Raw genomic sequence first — 24993 nt, 5'->3', positions numbered from 1 at the left:
AGCGCTCGTTTCGACGACGCCACACCCTCCTACGTCTGTCCAAAAAATCAACAGTGAACCTTGACTCATCTGAAAACATCACATTGCTCCAGCGTCGATTATCCCAGTGTTGACGATCCCTACACCAACGACGTCTTGCCTGAATGTGATGATCTCTCAAACAAGGGATCACGCGAGGACGTCGGGCGCGAAGGTGACCCCTATGCAGTCGATTCCGAATCGTCTGGCCACTCACTCTCACACCAGTGTCTGTTTGAAGACGAGCGCTGATCTGATTTGCTGTGATGACACGATTTCTCAAGGCCAAGGTACGGATAAATCGATCCTGGGCTTGAGTTGTCGCCCTTGGTCGACCTGAGCGTGGTCTGTCCTGTACAGATTGTGTATCACGGTATCTGGACCATAGCCTGCTTATGACAGACTGAGAAACATTCATCGTCCGCGCCACAACCGCCTGTGTTGTGCCGATCTGTAGCATGCCAAGGGCACGTAACCTTTCATTTTGGGTAAGCCGACGCATTTCAAAATTTGTTTTCTGGTCACTAAAACAATTAAACTGATGTTTCCACCCTGGAATTCAATGCCACAATGACTGTAACATTCAAAGTCAGAGTCGTGCAAATCTTGGGTTGGACCCCCATGATGATCCCAAGCATCACCTGCATTCCATGCGGTAGCTATTGGTGCGTTTGGGCGTCACATGTAACTGGAAATGTTTCTTCTGTTAGGTTCTATAGTGACTTTTTCGTAGTCATTTGCATATTTTAGTATTATGCCCCCAAAATCAAATATCCCCTACTTTTTTTGAATAGTATATGTTGTTTTTTTTGGGTTTTTTAAAATTAATCCTAATTCGTCGTCACGATTCATGTTTGTTTACAATAATGCAAGAATTGTGGGATTTGTTTGTGGAAGGGGGCACAACTCTTACTTGACTTGGCCAAATATACTGGATAATCAACTACATAAAAAAAAACTCCCAGTTACGCATAGGCAATGTAACTTTTAGTCAAATATTGACAACGGTCCCAGACCGTGATCGAGATTAAACAAAATAGTAAGGTTTATCCAGGCCTAAGTTGTTTAATCTCGTCTGTAACTTCATCGGACAACTGGACGTTGGAATTTCATTGAAAACGTATCACTGAGATCTAGTCAGTTACTATGGAGTATAATACAGAATTAACCAGTTTTACTGACTGCAATGTTTCTGGTTTATCTGCATTGTTTCATTAAACGTACTTGACAAACAATCGAGATTCGATTAATCAATAATTAAATAATAGAGATGCCATCAGATATAATGAGTCTACCATAAATATTAGTTATTTGCTACAAGTTTTCTGCTCTTTTTTTTTAATTTAAAAAATATCTTCTGTATTTAGTATTTAATTACAAATGGACCTTTGATACAGGAGGTTTATTGAATAAGGACACGGAATATTGAAATAAAATAGCATTGGCTTGCGACTGCACAGATACAACAAGATTACTAATCTTAGGTCCTGGTCGATTGTACATTGCTGGGACGAATCCAGGAATTTTTGCACGAGGGGATTTACCAGTTGACAATGCATCGAGCCATCGCCGTCTCCAAATTACGTAGGCATACATACACGCTGAGCTTGTTAAAGAGAGAAATTTTATTATGAATTAATAGGATCACATTGTGATTCAGTTTCATTGATGCGAAGTTTTAATTGTGATATCACATGTCTATATCATTATCTCGCGCTTTGAATGCCCATCCCATCGAACCATCAGATGATAAAGCACACGACAGTGACACTTTTCACAAAAAAAGTGTTGTTTTACCATTTTGTTCATGTAGCTGAGCAGGGGAGAGGAGGCAACATTCTGCCCGGACCAGTTAACGTCTTATGTAAACAATGCACGCGTCATAGAGCCAATGATAAACGTCAAGTAATGTAACGTCACCTGTAGAAGGCATACTTGAACTTATAAAGGTCAGTCATCTAATACAGAGGTAGGATGGCTGTCACAATATCTCTGTGAAACAGAATGGGTCGATTGTACATCTTAAAGAGAGTTGTCCCCCCTTGATGTGATTCACATAAACACGCAAGTTTTCATTTTAACCCAAACAGCCCAAGAACTAATTGAACACGTTAGGCCACACCAAATTGATTTTCTGTCATACTTTTTGCGCCGCTATGCAGTGTACTATGAGGGAAATCGGCCTACTCTTATTTCGTATTCCAATTACATCCGAACGACTGTACGTTGTTCCTTATCAAGCCCCCGTCCTACATCAATGACAAGGGGGACCTCGCCGGAAAATCACGATGAACTTTCTCGGCCAACATTGGCATCGAACACGGGACCTCCATCTTAGTGAGACAGCGGCTCTCGATTTTCTGTTCTTCGGGAACACCTTTCAAAATTCTGCACCTTATTTTTTTTTCAAGAAAAATACAAATTTAAAAACTGAAAGTACTTGACTGTGCTGTTAAAACGCTTTCAGTTCCAAATATTTTATTTTTGCAATTTTAAACAAAACATCTTTCACGTGATTTAAAGTGGTTATATTTCATTACCAAGACCCTGGGGACTGAAAATTAATTTTGTTAGGCCTTGCTTTATTTATATTTAATTCATTATGCAACTTTCTGGTAGAGCACTTTTCAACAGGTTATTATTAGGGGTCAACGTCTTATAGATTTATTGGGGGTTTGGTGGCCGAGTGGATTAACGCATGTGCGTGGAATCATATGGTCTGTCATAGTTTCAAAGACGGGGTAGGGTGACAAGTGGTAGGGTCCCCTGTCGAACCTCGTGGGTTTTCTCCGGGTCCTCCGATTTCCCCTCACAGCCAAAGACCCTTACGCGTAAGCGAATTATTGAAATAAATTGAACCATGTTGGTCCCGAAATGACATAGTTTGTGTCGACTGGGCGTTAAACGCCATTTCGCTCTTTTTCTTGTTGATTTACATAATTTTTAAGTTATTATTATTAAATTCGCTTTGGTCCATTGACTAAATATATTTTATATTACACTAGCAAAAATGTCAAGGGCGAAAACTGGCATCGAAACATGCTACCTAGGTACCCAGTCAAACTGAAGCGCCGTTTTTATACTTCGACGGTAAACAGTCCATTTGCTGATTACACTATTTTGCCTATACCGTATTTTTAGGATTTCGAATTTTGTCTAATGGTTTAGATTGTTCGTACTTGGTTTTATTTTATTACTAAACGGACACCAATGCACATTTTAGTGCTTGTGTCCAGATTTTTACTATTAGCTGCCCCTCATGCTGTAACATAGGATCGTTGTTTTTATTTCAAATGTGACTGAACGTTAATAAACACCGCCTAACACAAGATTGATAACCTTTTCAAGACATATACTAATTCATGAAAAAAACAACAATTAGAAATCGCCATTAATTTAATAACTTGGTGAAAAGCATTGTATGTTTTCGTTAATCAATAGTATTCATTTGTTATCCTTTACTCATTAAATACCACTCGTCATGACGTCATTTCAAAAGACTTGAACGTCACGATACCAGAACGGATGATTTGCATTTACCTTCTTGCACTCAGTTCTTGTGTTGTTTTTATTTTAAATTACGTATAATATTTGGCGGACGGAACGAATGACGAAGAACTCAAAGGACCATCTGTTATAATTATACTGTTGCTTACGTACGATTTGCTAATAGTGTAAGAAAACACCTCAGTTTTAATTTGTTTATCAATACGATTCATTACCTACTGTGTGCCACATTAATTGTGATACTGAATTCTTGATGTTTTCAAATATTTACAGCATGGACAAATCAGAACTAAAACAGGGCGTTAGGTATAACTAGCTCTAGATAATTTTCGAACCTGAGCCGAGCTATAGTTGCTTGAAAAGCTTGAACATCTTGTTGGTTTTGAAAAACAACGTTGCTATCGACCAATTTAAAATGTAATAGAAATTTTTTTAAACATATTCCAAGTGTTACATAAATATCTTTAATACAGTTTATCCGTAGGTATGATTTGAAGATTCCGCAGATGATGGAACATTGACCTAAGACAAATTTGAGGGGAATTTCATTTTTAGGGTGCCTTTTGATTCCTACACATTTATAACTAGTTTCCCTCTTTTATATTTCAGTCACAAGCAAACGGTAACCAATCTTGATTTGATTTCAAGGAAGGATGCTGTGTTGTTGACTTGTGAATAGCCGCATAAATCAACACTCAGAACTAATATAAGTCCTCCAAGTTTACATAATCAAACACGTACATTTCGCAGATTACCTGACAAATTTATCCTAAATTTGACACACAATCTAATTTTACACACAGACAAAAGTCGCTAATGCCTTTACACCGTGGTTAGTTTCATCTATTTTCAGGAATACTTTTAACAGATCTATTGATCTTATTAGAACAGTCAACAGAACCGAGCGAGAACTGTTAATTCACAACATCACCAGTGTTGTTAAATGAAATGGTCACTGAAAGTGCACCTAAATAGCCTTAGCGAGTAATTAAGATAACTTTTAGTTATTAGAGGGTAGAGTTCTGTTTTCATCCATGCTTGTATTAGTATATAAACATTCTAACAAATGACTGTATTAGATGACACCTTGATACATGATGAGTTTAACACATTCTATATACCTTTCTACACATACCAGTAAAGTACACAATTTTCACTGATATAATGCTTGATTCCCGGAAAAGAACGCAAATAGCGCCTGAAAGTAACTTGTGGGAGAGAGAGAGAGAGAGGGGGGGGGGGACGTCCAGTCGACACAAACTAGGACTTATGTATCGAACATGATTTTGTACTTAGTATTTACTCTCATACAAATGTAAAAGGGATTATTATTAGAATCCAAAAAATATAACGTAAAAAGTTACTAATGCAATATCACATTTTTAAAAACATTGTTCAGCTATATAATTTACATTAAATTTTTCATATCTAAATCGCTATTCTTTGGCATCTAGATATGGACACTAATGGGTCGCAACGCATATAATAATGTAATATGAATATATAAAAACTGATTTTCATTCAATCGTTTCTGTTGTTACTTTAATTTCTATTTAGTTATGTTCTGCGAAATACACGAAGAGTCTCAATTGAATGGCAGTATTTGGCGTCTGGTTATTCCAGTCTAAACCGGTAGTATTCTCCCAGTGCATTGAGTCGCTTCAGTACAAATGGCGCCGGAAAGAATTCTGGCACAAAATGTTCATTTTGTATTAAATATTGGATATCAGAAGCCCATCTTTTCACGAAAAGATAATAACATCAATGGTCTGTCATTGAGTCAACTGGCGGGGTTTCGATTCCCCAGTTGTAGGAGTAGGGTCGCCTGTCCAACATCATGGGTTTTCACTGGGTCCTCCGGTACCCCCCCCCCCCCACTGCAAAAGACCCCTACGCGCAAGCGAATTATTGAAATAAAATTGATCCATGTGTTAGTCCCGAAATGACCTAGTTTGTGTCGAGTGGACGTTAAACCCCATTTATCTCTCTCTCTCTCTCTCTCTCTCTCTCTCTCTCTCTCTCTCTCCTTTTAAACGTGAAACACACTTTAAAGCTATTGTATTATTTGTATTTTTGTGATTTATATGTACCTTTTTGTAGCTATAAATATTCGTGAACTCTTTGAATAGTTGTTCCGATAAAAAGCCGTATATTATTTCTTTTTCTTCGAGATTTCGTGTTCGTGTCGAACCTATGTTATCGGACACGAATTTTATCCTGTTCCACGATGCCACCAGAATTAACCCCAATTGAACATAAAGATAAGAAATGCTTAGACATCGAGGAGGCGTGCTCAATCTGTTGGCAGTCTATCAGGTAGTTAGCTTCAATCTTGAACATACAAATTAGAAATGTGATGTATTGCACCTTAGTCTTGACACGGACTACCCTATAATAGATACATGCGGATATGATTAGCTTTTATCGTGAATTAATAATTACTAGATTCATTTATAACCTCAATTACTTACACGTTTATTAGCTGGAATGACCAGAATGGGGAACCAAAGGAACACTGTAAATGGGGAAGCAAGAAAATGAATACTCTGAGTAGAATATTATTAGCAATGATTTGGACAATCAGTGTTAGTTACCTCCTAGAAATCAAAGTAAACTTGGAGATTAGACTTTTTGTTATATTTACCTTTAAAAATCACAGATTATATATTCTTAAAATGCCATGAAATAATGGTGTACATGGAACCTTCAATATATAAAAACAAAAAATATTGCACTGATATTTATACAGCTATGTACGTTTTCTTTATAAATATGAAAAGTTGACCTGTTGTTTCAGAAAAAAAAGTCAACAAGTGCGATGGTATATTTGTGGTTCACATAAGGAGACAATTAGAACAATAGACATGTAATGTTGTTTCTTTCTTATCACAACTAGTGTGAAGACAAGCGAAAAATTAAAACTTGTTCTTATCAATATTTACGGCTTAATAAATATATTAAATACGATATTATTACCACCGAACGCGACCGCTACGCACGTTTGTCGCCTTTAAATCATCGTGTTTATAGTATGAGGTACATTTGTGGGACCAAAACAGAATCCGGTTACAAGGCTAATGGTGATTATCTGATATACGGCGGTGGAGAGAGAGAGGGGGGCGAGAGAGGTGGGGGCGGGGTAACGTCCACTCGACACAAACTGGGTCACTTCGGGACTAACACATGTTTCTTACCAGTGGGAGGAAACCGGAGGACCCGGAGAAAACCCACGAGGTTGGACAGGCGTCCCTACTCCTTGTCACATACAACAGGGGAATCGAAACCACGCCAGTTGATTCAAGTCGAACTGCTAGTAAATCTCTTACCGCAGGGGATCTGCGACTCTGTTACCCCAAACACCTGAAACCATTCTGAAAGCAAAGGTTAACCAGAATGGGGGTCGACTGGTAAAAGCAAATAAAGACACCGGGATCATGGGGTGTATATATATATTAATATCTGAAGACGCCCATAGAAGGCAGACAGCTAGCTTATATGATTTAATGTATGTCAGAATGAAGTAAAGTGGAGAATTTTTTATCTGGACGGATTTTTTTTATTTATATATATATACATATATATATATATATATATATATATATATATATATATATATATATATATATATATAAAATCATTATTCTTGTTGCTCAAAACAAAGATAATTTCATTTATATTTTTTTTTCTCAAAAAATCCATGGAACAACCACCTTAGATTTGGTAGATACAATGCCATAGTTGCTTTGTAAAAATCAAATTTAAAATCCAGGTGAATATTTACGAATTTTTATTAAAATAATAATAATAACGATAAACTCATCCAGATCCAGGAATTTTTCCATCGAGTGATGGACAATTTCGGAAAACAGCTAAACAATACAAAGACAAATAACACATAGAACAACATAAAATCATACTCCTCGTGATGTTTCGTTTGATTATACCTAATCCTACTTAACACTGCTGCAAATGAAGCAAATTTCTGTTCCAAATTATGACTAGTCAATAGTTCGATTAACAACCAATAGATAACGCTTTAAACAGAGCTCCAGATTGAACCAAATATGTTTACATAACGTTACGTCATGACGGTTGTCTTATTTTATGGCTAAATTGGAACCAAAATTCACAAATCCTTTAAGAACCATTCTTCCAAAAACAGTTAAAAAATTTGTCGGAAAACTAAAGATAGTTCTGAAATATTTAACAAATAAACTTTATCTTTCTGTCCTTTATGCTATATTTTCACGAATTAACAGAAAATACATCAAAGGAACACGTGCAAACAATTTATATACATATAAAAGAAAGATATTTATTGTGTTTTGTTATTTACGAGGATGCTAAATACTGAACAACTAGTCATTGCCATCCTCGTCAAGCATAGCTATCACTAATAAGACGTATATATTACACGCATCATATACTAAGCTACATCATTTACATCCCTATCTTTCTTTGTACTCAGATGATGTATTTCCTTTATATCTTAGCAACACTTTAGTCATAAATAAATTCCTACTACACCGCAGATTTCTAGAACTCAAAACATTAGAAAGCTCAATAAAAATATCAATGTAACAACAATGGCATTTTCATTATAAATTCATTTATATAAGGTGACCCAGAGGAGCTTTGTTTCTCAATGTTTAATCTGTTCATAAAGATTTATCTGATATGAGGATGTGGTGTATTTTTTGTATTGGTGGTATTTTTTCTTTGCTATTTAAAGGAAAGGAAATGAGAGGGGAAGCGAAACTTCCTAGTTATTTCTCAAAACCAGCTCGTTATCGTATTCTATATTTATCATATTAATTCTGTAAACTTAATGAATAAAATATTATTTGTATCACACCACAAATAAATCAACATAATATATACTCCAATGAAATTAACAACTTTTTTTTAAAACGCCAAACCATTTTAAACCCACATCTTCGCATATACAGTGTAGTTAAGGATATCTTTTTTTATTTTATGTTTTCATCTTTTTCTACAATATTTGATTTTGTTTTGACAAAATATTAAGATTTAGATTTTATTATTTCTACAATATTTGCCTTTTGTTTTGGCAAAATATTAAGATTTAAATTGTTACATTTTTAAAAATAAATACCGTTGAAAATATTTCTGATGTCTTGTATGACGTAAATTTATTAAAATCTTTTGATTACATATTTTCTGCTTTTGTCTTTTGAAATTTTTACATTACTTCACTGTACAAATCTCCCTTCTGTACGCGTTTTCAAGAATTTGGATTGTTAGACGACACGAAGTCGATAAGTTTTTACACTTGTTTTAATCAATTGAAAGAATTTAGACCACCCTGTTGTGGAATAATTGTCTGAAATATTTGTCTTTCTATTGTAACAAGTTAGTTTTAAATATGCCACAAAAAACGTTCAGTTATGTGTCACTTTCATGATGGATCCAGGGATATATAAGTCAAAGGAATGATCAAATACGCCGTATTTCATGGATCATTGTCTTCCTAGAGACCGCCCAAATTCTTAGACGATCTATAACCTCGCCTAAAATTAAAGATTTGGAATAGATAGTGAGCGGCATGTGCATGCCTGCTATAAATTATCTTATGAATCGTTCGGTTTTATTTCGAATAAAAATTAGCTCAAATATTAAAGATCATTCCGGGGTACAAAATCTGATCGCCATGCCTTGGGATTTGTCTACATGGCAGCTTTGTTTATTTTGGCATTTTAGAACATGATTAGGATCAGTATGATATGGAACTAACTTGCTTATAATTGGATAAAATTGTGTGTCTGTTTACTCCCAGTATTATAGGCTTCAATCCTAACGCCAACCCAAGGGTAGAATAAAATAAGGGGATAACCTATGGTGATTTCTATTGCCATTTGTGCAGTGCTAGGAAGAGAATTTTTCCGGACAGCGGCGTCCCCATCTACTGTCAGGAGTACACGCCTGGAACGCGAATAAGTGCGACCGAGCATGAAAACTCCCGTATATTTAAAAATTGGGACACACAAGGAAGCGAATTAATGTTAACCTGTATTTGGCTTGGTTCTTTTAATCCTTACTTTTTGACAATGTGTGTATTTAACATTAATCTTATCTGAATGAAAGTTGTTTAAATCAAACTCAATACAATATAGCTCCGACAGGAAAAAAAATATGTTTAAATATAATGTTTTTCACAGATCGCGTTTTTGAATCTTGAAATAAAATTTGTATGTAATAAACTTGTTTATTTAGGACGGAAGGACCTATATTGTATTAAGCAAATATTACAGAAGTCGTTGATCGTTTAGGTTATTTGTATCTATATAAATTATGAACAAATCATAATATTATTATGTGGTGTTTTTCACTGATCAAATCATTGAATCTTGAATTAAAAATTGCATTTAAAACATGTGTGAATAGCATTTAGGGTCGAGGGGGCTATATTATATTAAGCAAATATTACTTAATTCGTTGATATTGTGGGTTATTTTTATCTATATGAATGATGAAACAATTATATGTTGTAATTACGTGTTCATCGCCACATCGGTAGCTGCTCGAGATCAAAGGGTGTTCCTAATTGGTTTCAACACTATAAGACCGTTACGGAGTGATAATTTGAACTTTGATAAATCACTTGAATGTTCCCAGCTAAAATAAAGACTAATTCTATTGGTCTATTGTCATCCATCATTTGATAATGATCGTGTTTACACGTTAAACAATAACTACAAAAAGCATATTGTCAATAAACTCATTAATCTACGATACATTTCCATTGTCCATACGTAAACTTTATCTCACTCCCTTATCTGCAGCGATCAAACGTTCTCACCTTAAGCTCCTGCTAAGTAGCCAACTTCCGCCATTCTGATTTTCGCCTTCAGGGGCGAGTCTACAGTTACCCGAATCAGATTAGAGGGTAGTGGGTTTCGGTATAGTATAACAAAGCAGTGCTGATTGTGTAATAACATTTCTTTATTTTTTTGATTGATGTCTCAACAGTTGTGTTGTTCATTTGACTGACTCATTATTAGAAGTTGTATCTTGATAATTGTTGATTCTCACCTTATTAAAGTAAATAGCGACAGTTATAATGATTATGGTTATTTACTTGTTAAGATAATTGGTTTTTTCCTTAACTACAAAATATCAGCGTTAATCAAATTAACAGAATTCTTTTAAACACCAATTGTATTTTTATTGTATAATGTGTGACCCAAAAAAACATAGGATATCATTCATATATAATTTATACTGTTGATATTGTTGTGTATATCCGATTATATATTTTGTACAAAAGTGACTGTATATTGCTTTGTATAATATTATGCCATACTACTGTTTCTTGTATATAATCACGGCTTTGTAAATAAATTTCCGGGCTCTGCTAAATGTCAATAAGTCAAAATAAGATATATATTGTTCACGCTTTAATCCAGGGCTCGCTCCCCTATCTCTCTCCTTTTCTTCCAATTTTCATAGGAAGCACTTATCGGCGATATCGCCATTGGTGAAAGCGTACGTTAAGCTCCAAGAACGAATGAACGAACAAAACTTGCTAAAGCCTTGTTTAATTTAATGGTAGCCATTTTGGATTTTGAGAAGCACCCGAGGGGTGTACACAAGGTGATCCTATATAACCGTACATGTTCAGTTAATGTAACATAATAATCATTACTCTTTTCTTCTTTGATGATTTCGATGTCGAAATACGAAAATAGCACGTAGATACGTAACTGTTTTGGGGCTTATGGGTGACGAGGTAAAGGATTTCATTTTCTCCATATTCATATAAAAGTATTACAATTTACGCGAAACAAAACTACAAGTAATATCATGCATCATTAAAAATAATACATCTTTTTTGATGTTGCAGATGGGGTGGTTGTATGTATGTGTGTCGTTATGTTTAACTTGGCTACCTCCCCAAATTGATTATATTTTGCCAGTGCTGAAGTGATATATATCGAACGAAAACACTATCTTTTTAACATTCTTTACCAGCACAGTCCGATGTTAATGCAATTGTAGGCCTAGTGTGGGCGTTAGATGAGATAAACAAAAAATGGGTAACATCTGAGATGGGTAAAGAAAAGGGTCTTATGATTTCGAGGTCGAAATACGAAAATAGCACTTAGATATGTAACTGTTTTGGGGGCTTATGGGTGACGAGGTAAAGGGTTTCATTTTCTCCATATTCATATAAAAGTATTACAATTTACGCGAAACAACACTACAAGTAATAACACGCATCATTAAATATAATACATCTGTCTAGATGTTATAGTGAGAATATTAAACGCATGTTTATGAATGCTTTATCAAACTATCTCTCTAATTATCTCCCTTGTATCAAATTTGTTAACGAGACTCATGCGAAATACATTAACCCCATCACTGTTAAATCCATTTGGCATTATAAACATAACTCCATATTCTGTCAAGTGTGTGTTTACACAGTTAAAATAAACTATCTTATTCATGCTTACACTTTTTGTCGTCTATCTCTTTATCTTCATTACACTGTATCGTTCATACAGTGCTTTAAACCCAGATCTGTTTCTCTTTGATTCATGCAATTATTTCACGTTGACTACCCTTCTATTGCTTTGTTGCAGAATCTCATGATGAACGCTGACGTTGACTTAGTTTGATGTATTTGTTTCTAAAAAGCCAACATTCTGTTAAATAGAAAAAGTCTCGTTTCTTGAATTACCAACATACTTCTTGTAAATAAACTATAGGGTGATTATTAGCCCATTCTTGTATTATTCTGTTTATGTAGAGGGAAAACTGATGTGACTTAACAACTTTAAGGGTGAAAATAAGAATAAATTTTAAATTGCAATTTCATTCTTTGTAAGAATTATTCTAAATTATGTGGCATATAATTATTTTTATAACAATAATCTTCTTTTGCTGTACTTTCAGTCGATTGTATATTACGCATGGTTTTTATTTTGTTTCAACAATTTAGGAAATATCACTATTTATGAACAATATACCATCGTTATCTTTTAAATTCATTTAAATCTTGTTTAACAAAATTCGACTGTAATCAAAACTTACAAACATAAAGCCGCAAAACGACCAATAAACCATTGTTCTGATTTAAATTTGGCAAATTAAGGGCTGCATCCGTGAAAAGTATTTCAGATAATCAGATCAAAGCAAAAACATCTTCCTTCAGACATTGATTGGGCATTCTAAGTAAGACAATAAAGATTGTGGGCCTAAATCCATTGAAAAGTAATCTGAACTTAAATTACTTACGTCTTAAGTTAGAATTGATCTATTTTAATTCTGTTTGTACCAATATTAGTTTTATCTGTGTGGTCTAAAAGTCTGTATTTGCCTTTAAACCTCGAATCTTTATATAGTTTATTTAAACCGATACTTTATACTTTAGTAAAGTCGTCAATCTTATTTTCAAATTTGACTAAATTGACTTGGTATTTATTGAAAGATATTTATTAGACCCACCATGTTGATTTCAACATGTCACAATCATGTCAGTCGTAAGAGAATAATAGTTGCAAAGTAAGAAAAGAAACAGTGTAATTTAATTTGGGTATTTCTTAGTTTATATATGTGTGTGAGGTCGGACATATTTCACGGTAATTTTACAAAGAAATTGGCTGTACCGCATCCGCACGCGCAGCGTACACGTGTACTGCCCATACATCTTTCACTATCAAGAATTTGACGTTGTAATTTGGTTTGCTTAAGAAACATCGGTTATGTAGTCGAGTTTCTAATTTAACTTTTGACTTGAACTTAGTTCTATGTTAAGATTAGCTTTAAAACAATTACGTTGATTTTTCTTTTAGACAATTATCAACAGATTCATTCTGAAAACGTTTTAAGATTAAAGCCTATTACATCACACTAATAATTCATTATTAGAAAACTCCTTTGTGAAGATTCAACTTCTCTTTTGGTTTTGCTTTTTAATTTAAATCTCTAAAGAAATTATAGTACATTCCATCCTACTAAAATTCATTATTAGAAAACTCTTTTGTAGAGATTTCAGTTCTCATTTGGTTGCGTTTTTTGTTTGTTTGTTTTATTACTCCATTAATATTACATTAACATTTCTTTTGAATTTTAGGACGACTTTAGATATTTTATATGTTAGCAGGGCTGTAAAAAGTGTGGAATATAACTTCTGTTGCTGTTAAATGGTGTGTATGAGATAGAACAAGGGTGGGTATCAATTATATATGTAATGCGTAGCTTGTGTGAAACACTATTGTTTTTGTTAAGATTATTATTCTTTTTCCTTTTTTTTCCACTTGAGCATATCTCAGAAACTACTTGTCGGATAGATTCGATGTCTTCGGTTTTACTGGGAATGTAGGTGTGACTTAAACTTTAAAGCTATTTCGAACTTTCTGCGGCAATGGCAAATGTCAGAAATCACCAGTATTAACAATAATAATCGGATTTTAACATTTGCCCAGTTAAGGAGCAAAACAGTAGGACGTTAAACCCCATTTCATTTCATTCCACATTTGATACATATTCGCAGATATTGGGCGCAAAATTTTAAAAATTTAAATTTTGACAAAATTGACATGAATAATTTTACTCAGAGTTAAAGTGTCATGGGATTTGAGCAAAAATGCGAACAATTTTTGTCTCGATAATTATTGGGTCTAGGTTAATTATTTATTGCTCGATTTGTATAAAACAGAGTTCATATGCGCAATGGTGCATGGTCTCAACTTTTTTATTATCGATAAAGTTTTCTGTCGGCACCAGAAAGGACATAATGTTGACAAAAACTACAATTTTGGCGGTTAGGAACGTCTTTCCGCAAGCAAATATTAATTATCACGAATCTGATAGATCAAAATGAATGCCACTACTACAGGCGCAGAAAAGTCGGACTCTGTGTTTTTAGTTTCGGTTTTGTATTTGCGCAAGTTTGATTTTAAGGTAAAAAAAAAGTATAAAAATGAGCTATTTACAACCCATTCAGGCTTTTCATATTTTAGAATATTCCTTCGTAACTTGACAACTTTCATAATCCTGTAGCATTAATCCATACGAAGACAATGTATGTCATAATTCGTCGGTAATATCAGCAGTTGCCTAGAAATAAGCAATTTTGCACGAGTCACTTTTCGCGTTATTTTACCTTGTAAACGAGTTAATTATAATCCGATTTTCAATTTATTTTCACCATGTGATGCCTAATGCCACCTTTGACTGGGAGGAACCAATTTTCACTGTCACCGGAAATGGCGTCATTTGGGCACAATCTGTAATTTTAGCTTCAAAACGAGTATTTTATTTAACTGAGTCGTATAATTATGTAATTTGTTTATAATTATGGTTTCTAACTTGTTCAATTGCGGTGAAATTATTATTCGATTTTCATAAAAGTTTTACCTAATGTCATTTACGATTTCATAAAACTGATTTAAAATTTTCATTACCACCGGAAGTAATGTCTTTTGGCAAAAACTGTATTTTTAACCTCCAAAACAAATATTTGTTTGAAGTAAGTGATATTCATTATTCGTATAAAATTATGGTATTTTATTTCAAGGGACAAATAGTATGAATCAATACTATCATATAGATATCAAAAATGTGTTTCTAACATCCTCTCGTGCCGAGAAATAGCCCATTCGCATTTTAATAAGGCTTTATAAAGTTTTAATTCAGATTAAATTTTAAATCAATTTTATGTCATGTAAAGGACAATCGAAGTTGTTGTTTTTGGAATTCAATTTAAATTTTTTGTTGATAACGGAAGTGATGTCACCGTGTCGAGTTTCCGTTGTATAAATGGAACTGATATTGCTGGATTTATTCACTAATTCTGCGTACATTTTATAACACGTGTCCAATGCTCACATGAAAATCTGTTTAACCATGCACCAGTGAAACCCGTCATTACCCGTCTAGTTTCATTTGCGTGAGTTCGTTAATTACATGTACTAATTATCTATTTTATTAATAAGCTATATTATCACCTAATATACCTTTCTAGGTGTTTTACGTGCATATTAGCATGTAAACGGAGCCTCGATTTTTCGACCTACTCGAACTATTAGACCCGTTCTTACGTGACTTTCCGTCCATGCTATCCACCAGGGTAAAGCATGTCGGAAAATACCGGGAACTTTCTCGGCTAACAATAGTGTTTTGTACACATTTCATGAGCTTAAAGGGACTATCCCGATTTGAACAGAGTCTCAATAATAAAAGTCTGAGTACATATGAAATTTAAGCAGCTAAATATAGAGAAATGTTGTGTTTACCTTGTCTCAAAATTTCAGCTCAAAATATTCAGTCGTTTGGACGTGAAAGTCAAAAATGCTTATCCGGACACGTAACCCTTTTAAGATTTCGGATCAATTTTTTCGTTGGGCGACCTGATAATCGATTCCCGTTTCTTTAGAGGTCTATACAGTGAATGACTTGTGTGCTGTACTTCATAACGAAGGGTATATTTCACCTACACATTATTTTTATAAAATAAAAGTCTGGTTTTATCCAGACACCATATAATACAGTTTGGACACTGGTTTCCATTTCCAGATGAAGACTGGCGGATTTAAGTTGTTTGAAAACGTATGAAAAATATGGAGTTAGTTGCTCGGCTCTTAGGTAGAGGATTTTAAGGGATTTTAACACAAAATGAAACATTTTTATTCTCCAAAATATTATCGGAATTGGCCCTTTAATTATTTATTTATATTGCACGATGGATAAAATGATCCATCTGTACGTGTCAATCAACTTGATAATTAATTACTCTAGTTAATTAACAGGTTTATCACCTATCTAATTAAACTTGTCAATTAAACGTATGATCAATTATTTACATCGGTCTACATCATGTTATTGAAAAGTGAGTTAAATATTTGGGTGTATAATATTTGAATTCCACTGGGTGCAGCAACACAGGGAATATAATTATGTGTGTGGGGGGGGGGTGAAAAATCTATATTTTACGTCCGCATCCACCAAGGTGATATCGCAGACAAGACCGAGAATAGTTACAAATCATGATTTAATATTAAACGCATAGACACGATCAACCTCATTTTATCTCTTTAAACGCACTACAGAATGCGTTATATATTTCGGCGTATAGTATTTAAATATCGCTGGCTGGGTGCAGTGGTACAGGGGATTTATAAAACGCACATACAAGTCAAACCCCATTTCATATTTCATAAGAACTGTTTATCACACAGTTATTTTACAGTTATGAAACAGATATATTATATATTATCACACTGAACTACTAAATATCATGGGTCATTGGCCTTTAATATTTATATAAAACGCACATACAAGTCAAACTCTATTTAATATTTCATAAGAACTGTTAATCACACACTGTCTTTATTTTACAGTTATTGAAACAGTTATATTATATATTATCACACTGAACTAGTAAATACCACGGGTCATTGGCCTTTAATATCCAATATAGATTTGAATTGAAATTTGAATTTAATCAGCAATAATATTGTCGAGTGATCGTGAATCTCGATGGATACCTCCCTTCTGCTATGACCGCTAACACAACAATACGGCAAGCTACATACAAAAACAATAATAACGACTAAATCCCCATTCATTTGCGTCTGAAACATAAGTGTGTCGATCAAATTTCTTTGGTTTATATTTTTTGTGAAATCGGTACCTGTCTAAATATGATGAGATCCCCCCCCCCACCACTACCACTCTTCTCCACCGAAAAAAGATAATGTAAGAAATGACGTAATATTTGGAAACCCAAATTTAATCATTTTGACCTCGCCCTTCATCACTAAGCGAAATAACACTTCAGAGAAACTCGGTTTAACACTTTTACATTTACCAAATCAAAGAGGTTTAACGCCTTTGAAAAGCTGTAAATAAATTACCAAGCAAATGTTAAGATTATATAAATTACTTATTTTCAAATATATTTATCACAAATTATTGCTTAAGACATGTTAAATTGATTTGACCTATTCGTTTCATGTTTTTTTTATTTTAGATTTACGCAAATTCTAATGGTAGTTTGTTTTAAGGACAGTCAAAACGCTCGTTCATAGACATCCTCCCCATTCCCCCATTCTCCCAACACACCCACACACTAACCACCCTCTCCCCCACAAGCCGTATTTCACCGAAATATATCTTCGATTTCTCCTGTAAAGTACCACAATATGCCTCTCCACCATATGCCTCTCCACCAAACCCCCACACTACACACACACACACACACACCCACCCACACGGTGGCAGATCATAAAGCCTTTTCCGTTTTACCTAAGTTATAGTGCTTAGACTTAAACAATACCCCATTACTTTTCCGACAGAAAAAACAACTAGTTACACTATTGTTCCAGGTAACATTTACAGCATGTTGGTACGAGTTTAACTCTGGTCAAGGGTGATAACTGTATTAAACGAAAATGAGGTTTTAAAGGGACAATCTTGATTTTAACAGGTTACTAGAAATAAAAGTCCGTGTATGTATGAAATTTAAGCGCCAAAATATTGAGGAATGGTGCATTTACGTTGGGTGATTTGATAATCCATTGCCGTTCCCTTAGAGGTCTACACAGTGGATGATCCACGTGCTGTACTTGATAACGAAATCTAAATTTCACCTACACGTAATTTTATAAAATAAAAATCTGGTTTTAGCCAGACACCGCATAATACAGTTTAGCACACCGGTCTCCATATCCAGATGAGGACTGAAAGGTTTAAGTTGGTTGAAAATGTATCACGTATATTGAGTTAGTTGCCGGGCGCTAAGGTAGAGGATTTTAACACAAGATTAAGTAGTTTTATTCTCCAAAAGATAATCGGGATTCGCCCTTTAATACAGCGAAATTATAATTACCAAGGAAGACAATTAGGCATTAGGAATGAGAACATTCTGATTACTAAGACTTTAACGTAATCAACAAAACAGGAGTTCTCGTGCATGAATACGACGCCGACAATACAAGTTATATACAACCCCTAAAATAGAGGGAGACGCGCTGCAGTGTCGCTGGCTAGGAGGTCACGGGTCCGGTCTGGTGCTGTTTCCCCTTATCAGTGATGCAGAATGGAGGGTCTGACAAGGACAGTGTGTAGTCGTTCCAAAAAACCGTAGACATTGGCGTGCACGTAAAAGAACCATTGACAGTTTGGAATCGATATAAGAGTAGGCCGTAGTGCCGCTGTCCGGGCAATATTTGCCTCATGGCACACTATATGGCATATGCTCTTCTTCATTTTCCCAGTTAGAGCAGAAAAGTCAGACGTTAAACCCCATTTCATTTTGAAAAAAAAATTGAAATAAAAAAATGGCGAGACGGGTTTGATTTGGCACACTGCTGTCTTTGAGTTATAGCGTTTTAGGAACATTTTGTTGAATTTATGCCGAGAATATTTGTTCTATGGCCCTGAGAAATATGTTATTTTGATGACTTTGAGCCCGCAGAAAATACGACAAATCCAATTTTAAGCACTATTGCGTAAGAAAAACGCCTCATTAAATATTTCGTAAAATAATTTGTTTACATTTCATTATCGACTCATTTTTCTTTAATTTAAGCTAATTTTTCTTTTTCTTGAATGCTTAATTCGTGAAAATTGAATTTTTTTAAAGGAGCTAAATCGCTAATATATGGGACCTAGAAATTAACAGAAATTGATCGCAATCCATATCTGTAATTTCTAATTAGTTATGTTCGCCGAAATACGCGAGAAGTCTCAATCATAGTATTTATTGCGCATGCTCTCCAGAAAAGAATATGAGGTCACCGTTTAACATGACTTGTGGAATATGTCTACCCTCGTTCTTCGAGTCCCTCATTACGAATGGCGCTAAAATATTGGATATCAGGAAAAAAGCCCATCTTTTCCTGGTAAGGTCACAACATCAATGTTGATTTAAACTGACAAATAATTAGTGGTTTTAATGTCGAAGACTTTGGATGATATTGAGTTAGAGACTTGGTTACTTTAAAAACGACTTGCGGCTAATATACTTATTAATCCTGCATCGAGTCGAAAGAAAGCGATATTTATGATGTTATTAAGAGTAAGTGATAGATTGGTAAGTTTATTTATTTCAACAAATTGCTTCGTTAAGGGATACTCGAATTTCCTAATTCGCCCATCTGCTTTCAACGACTTCGTTTCTAAAATAATTTCCGGTGTTAAATTGAGATTTGTTTTTGTGAAAGGATCAGGGTATTTATTAGCGGTGTAAAACAAGACATGCTTGATATATATCTACATCACCCCAACATGTGTAAAATATATCATTATAATGTTGTTATGTCTCCGCCTTTTCGCCACGTGCGCACGGCGGCGTGACCGGAACATGCTCCAAAATAAACTGCCATGATTGCGCATGGGTCATCAGTAAGGTTGGATTGAAATTTGTTCCTAACTACAGGCAGCAGATCAAATTGCCCTTCTAATTTCTCTGATGTTTCTTTAAATATTATCACAGTTAATTTTGTTTCTATTTACATTAAACGCGAATATTTCTCGTTACACACAACATTTCATTTTCAACGTCTGCTTTAAATTAATAAGATCCTACGGGATTGGGGTTGGGACTATGACGTCAAGGTCACTGCCTTGCATGTCTTGGCTTCAAAAGGGGGTTAAATCTTAAACTGGAATTAAATTAATCTTCAAAAGCATCTTATTTATACATAAACTTGTAAACTTTAAAAATATGTAATTCTTCCCGACGTAAAGATCAAACAAAGGCGAAAATATTTCATCAATCGAAAGACAGGGGGTGTAAAATATAATATGTCGTCTTCCATTGAAAACGAATAGTAATCTAATATAATACATGAATTATAAATTCCGCTTGAATTTGCTCGCATTTTTGTGTAAGAAGTCACAAGTCTTTCAATGTATATTGCAGATTGCAGTGACTCCAAAATTTATCTAAGTATATCATCCCTTGTTTTGGAGAACTATATAAGACACGGTTCTAAAACACGTTTAAATAATTCATTGATGTATCCAAGCTGTATTTGGTTATATCTAGATATCACCCATCTATTTTAAGTGAACAAAAAAGCACAAGCTTCAAATACTGAAAGTAAAATGTATCTGATTATATTAAGATATCGTCCATTGTTATAGTGAACTTATATAACACAAACTATACATGCTGTATTAAAGAACTCATTGATGTATCCAAAATGTATCTAATTAGGGATTAAGTCTTATTTGATTCCTCTATATTTTTTGTAGATTATTATGGTATAAACTGTATAGTGTTTTTATATTAGTAATTAAACCAAAAATAAATAAATCTCGGTCTTAATTAGACAGATATTAATTATTATTATGCCAATTAATGATATATTCAATTGGTCTGAAATATATAGATACCTGTAATTTAAACATAGATTTATTAGTAATAAGAACATATCTACTTGATACTGATATTAATATATTATTACATATGATATAATAACAGTAATCTACATGTTTATCTGTCAGTTAATGGACGTGTTAGAAATTGACAGATATGATTATGATGATCTTGATTATTAATAAACTGCATAACACCTTGTTGACTTTAAGGAAGTTAAGGTTATGATATTATTTTGGGTGTCTGAATGAGAGGCAATCAAGAGCCTGGTTCCCACACCTTGCTCTACCTGAACTGTTGAAGCGAATCGTAATCTCTATATAAGAAATTGTCTATAATCCCCTAAAGGACCAGGTACGATATACACATTCCCTTAGGTGCCTTTTGTGTAATGATTGCTTCAAAGTCCTGATCGGTTTAAATTGATAGATAGCTCGTTAAGCAATTATAGTTTTAGTTAATGAGCGCGACAGATGATCAACACTGAATTAATTTATCTCCAACGTTTTGCCTGGTAGAGAAAACTGGTAGCCATCTCGATTACTTACATTGCCTCAAGGCGGGGCCATTAGCCAATATTATTAACCCTCATCTCATTGGACGATGTTCTTTTGACGTCAAACGGTTAAGTCCCGCCTCATCGTAAAGCGCGTGCTATATCATCAACGAACGTGTGTTAGAATCGTCAAAAAGGTATTGAATCTTTTCTGAAACAACAACACATTGTGTACTCATCGAATTAAAATGGTTGTGGAAATACAAATCAAGAGAGAAACTCACTCTCCAAATTCCAGCGACGATGAAATCTCATATCGGAAAATTACTAACTTTTCCATAGCAGAAATTCTGAAACCGGAGTTCGGCTGCAAGAGACGCAAATTAGCGCCTTTGATACCGCAGACTCCCGTCAGATTGCCTAACTTAGGATCTACGAAAGTGAGGACAGAAACATCGAGTAAACCTGCATCTACAGAAGAAAAAAAGACAGCTGAATTATGGCCCGCTTGGGTGTTTTGTACCCGTTATTCAGACAGACCATCATCAGGTAAGACCTTCATTGTTTTAAAAATGTACATGTATTTGAAAACTAAAAATCTTAAAAAAAGAAATTTCTAGTTTCGTAATCGGATGAATATTCTGAAACAGTCTAGTGATTTATTGCATTCGTAGATGTTTTACAGTTTTGTTGCGTATAAATGTCTCTTAAAGCATCTATGCGAATTCTTATTAAATAATAACAATCTATGAAACTTATGTTATTTATATATCTACCAATTACATATTACAATATATTAGATTAAAACCCGGAAACATATGCTACAATATCGACAAATATAGAATACATATAACGTAGTTATCTTTTAAAGAAATATTTTTGTGTTCGATTTCAAAATAAACAAAGAAAGTATAAATAGTAATAAGACACAATGAGGAAATGCCTCGAGGTATGTGATGTGCCTGTACAATGAATAGTTTTGGTTAGAAAAGGTGCAACTTGCTTACTTTAACGCGATGACTCAGGATATATTTTGATATCATAATTTGTTTTCACACAAAAGAAGTTTGTAATCAAATTTATTTAATGCAATTCGCTATGAGATAAAGATCAATACTAAAATATAGGAACGTTATTTGTTATGACTTTCGAAATTTAAAATTTGATGTATGACTTACCAGATAATATTTGTTATATGACTTACGAAATTGTGGGTACGCGTTTGTTATGACTTAACAAATTTAAGATTTTAGGTATACGGATACGCTTATATTATGACTTAGACATTTTAAAATTTTAGAACGCCCTTTTTTTACTTTATGTTAGTACTTCTGTAGTTCGGGCGTATACGAATGAATTTGCAATTTAGATACGATATTAGTTTTGACTTATAGTATTTCAATTATATTTTATTCAGGTCCTAGATGTAGAAAACCAAGAAAGAAACAATCTGAAGTGGACAAGCGACCCCGAACGGCCTTCACAAACGATCAGCTGCAGCGATTAAAACACGAATTCGACGAAAACCGTTATCTCACAGAAACACGACGACAACACTTGGCAAATGAGCTCGGTCTCCATGAATCTCAGGTTAAAATCTGGTTTCAGAACAAACGCGCCAAGTTGAAAAAAGCCACTGGAACCACGAATCCCCTGGCCCTGAAATTGATGTCGGAAGGACTATACAATCACAACACGGTCATTGTAGATGACAGTGATAGCTTAGACATGTGAGATGTTGGAGAGATAGGCGACGATTATATTAACTTAAAAGAGATATGCTCAAATTCTCAAAAAAACAAAAAAAATAATAATTTTGGTGTATATTACGCTTTATTTTTGCGAGAATGAACAAATGAACTCGTTATATTGTGACGTTGTCGTTTCGTGTGTTAATCGTTATCAAAAATGGTGTTCTATCTAATCCAAGACAATTTCGGTGACGATTTAATTAAAGCTTTGTGTTCTTTTTCCGTCCATTGCTCAAATATATGTATTCTTTATTATTTTTTGTTAACCTATTTTAGAACAACTCATTTTTATTAATAGAAAAACACACAATGAAGCCATATCATCTTAAGTTTTGATATGAATTATGTATTATGTATATTAATAATAATATGTAAATTGTACAAGATAGTCATCACCAATGACTAGATTAAACTCAGTTGTCTCTTTGGTTCAGTTCAAATGAATGACAGACATTATTGAAGTCACCACATGAAAGCTATCACATTTTAAATAACGAAACACTTATCGTTTTTTATATCACTTAAGGAATTTCTGTATGAAAACATAAACTTGTTGAAAATGTTATTGAAGTTGTGTAAGCTATATATTATATGTATATTATATATTGTATATATTTAAGATGTATTTTTGCGATAAACGTTTGTCAAAGACTTCCCCATTCATCATATTGCACAAAAAATAAAGTGTTCGAATGTTTCATTAGAAAATAATGCACGTAGTCATATTGCTCAACATACAAAAAAGGCAATTAGAGATAGCTCAATTTTTTTCTCTCTTTAGATATACAAAAATTGTATACGTTTTTTCTAACATTTTTATGCATCAACTTCGTCTCTTGTTTCAAAGTCTCGTTGTAAAATTATCGTCTGTTGACCGTTGTATGGAAATTAACCCCCTCCCCCTCTGGTTCTATTTGGTGCTATATATCATTATGTTTTGTGTTTTAATAGTATTGTAATGTTACCATAATATGTGTCTTGTTCTACGTTAAATTTGTGTTTCTTCAGCCAAGTCATTATGGTCATCACTATTGTTATGAACGTTATTATTTTTACTGTGATATGAATTTGATACAAAAGTAAATAAATGTATATGATATCGTATGTTATATTATATGATTTTCTGTTTTATATGTAGTGTGGAGGGGGGGGGGTATTTATTTAGGGGTGAAGGAGGTGGGGACATCTGTAAATTGGGGAAGGCGGTCATATAAAATATACAAATTATTGTAATATCTAATATAAAGAAAGTATCCATAAAATTGTCACTAGTAGAATCAATGACAGAACTGATAATACTGTTCATTAGCATGAAAATAGTTTATATTTTTAAAACTTTTGATCGTCAAAACCGCCTGTGAAGTCTTTACCCTTGATCAGTGCGGCCCTAAAGATTAAACTGTTATGGAAGGCCCTTCACAGCCAGCAAAGCGGTTGTTTCATGACAAAAAATAATTAACACAAACCCTTACACTTGTCTAATTCAGTCATTCCTTAGTACTAGATTCTACATTGGATGATATCAGGACACCCAGCTGTAGCCTTTTGCCCCTTAAACATCCCAAGTCTATATGGTAACGGTCCTGTCAATATACAGCAAAGCTAGAGAAGCTTTGTCGAAACGTCGCTTAGCAATAAGCCGTAATTGTGTTCCAAAGAATATTGACCAGTGTATCACAGTAGACCTATATACATGGCTCATAAGCTATATTCCATATAAATTTGGGTAAATCTGAGGCGGGGGTAGGGTGGTAGGGAGGCCGTATGGTTTAACGGTTGATTTCCCTTCTCCGCTTGTACGTGACAAGGAGAATGATCGTCTGTCCAACCTCGTGGGTGTTATCCGGCTACTCCTGCTTCCCCCTACA

General features: G+C 34.2%; 2 protein-coding genes across 2 annotated transcripts in view; one reads left to right on the top strand and one right to left on the bottom strand.

Moving 5' to 3' along the window:
- LOC126821380 (coadhesin-like) overlaps nucleotides 1-21613 on the bottom strand; it is an 82781-nt gene extending 61168 nt beyond the window's left edge. Inside the window, exon 1 of the mRNA XM_056101028.1 lies at nucleotides 21550-21613. Coding sequence (XP_055957003.1) covers nucleotides 21550-21613 — 64 coding nt within the window. The remainder of the gene's footprint in view (nucleotides 1-21549) is intronic.
- Nucleotides 21559-24229, top strand: LOC126821992 (homeobox protein engrailed-1-B). The gene is made up of 2 exons (XM_050550698.2): nucleotides 21559-21923; nucleotides 22792-24229. The coding sequence occupies exons 1-2, from the start codon at nucleotides 21623-21625 to the stop codon at nucleotides 23106-23108; spliced, it is 618 nt and encodes a 205-aa protein (XP_050406655.1). The 5' UTR covers nucleotides 21559-21622; the 3' UTR covers nucleotides 23109-24229.
- The last annotated feature ends 764 nt before the right edge of the window (nucleotides 24230-24993 follow it).

The sequence above is a fragment of the Patella vulgata genome, chromosome 5, assembly GCF_932274485.2.
Source record: "Patella vulgata chromosome 5, xgPatVulg1.2, whole genome shotgun sequence".
NCBI lineage: Eukaryota > Metazoa > Mollusca > Gastropoda > Patellidae > Patella > Patella vulgata.
This window is presented reverse-complemented; position numbering and strand designations above follow the sequence as displayed.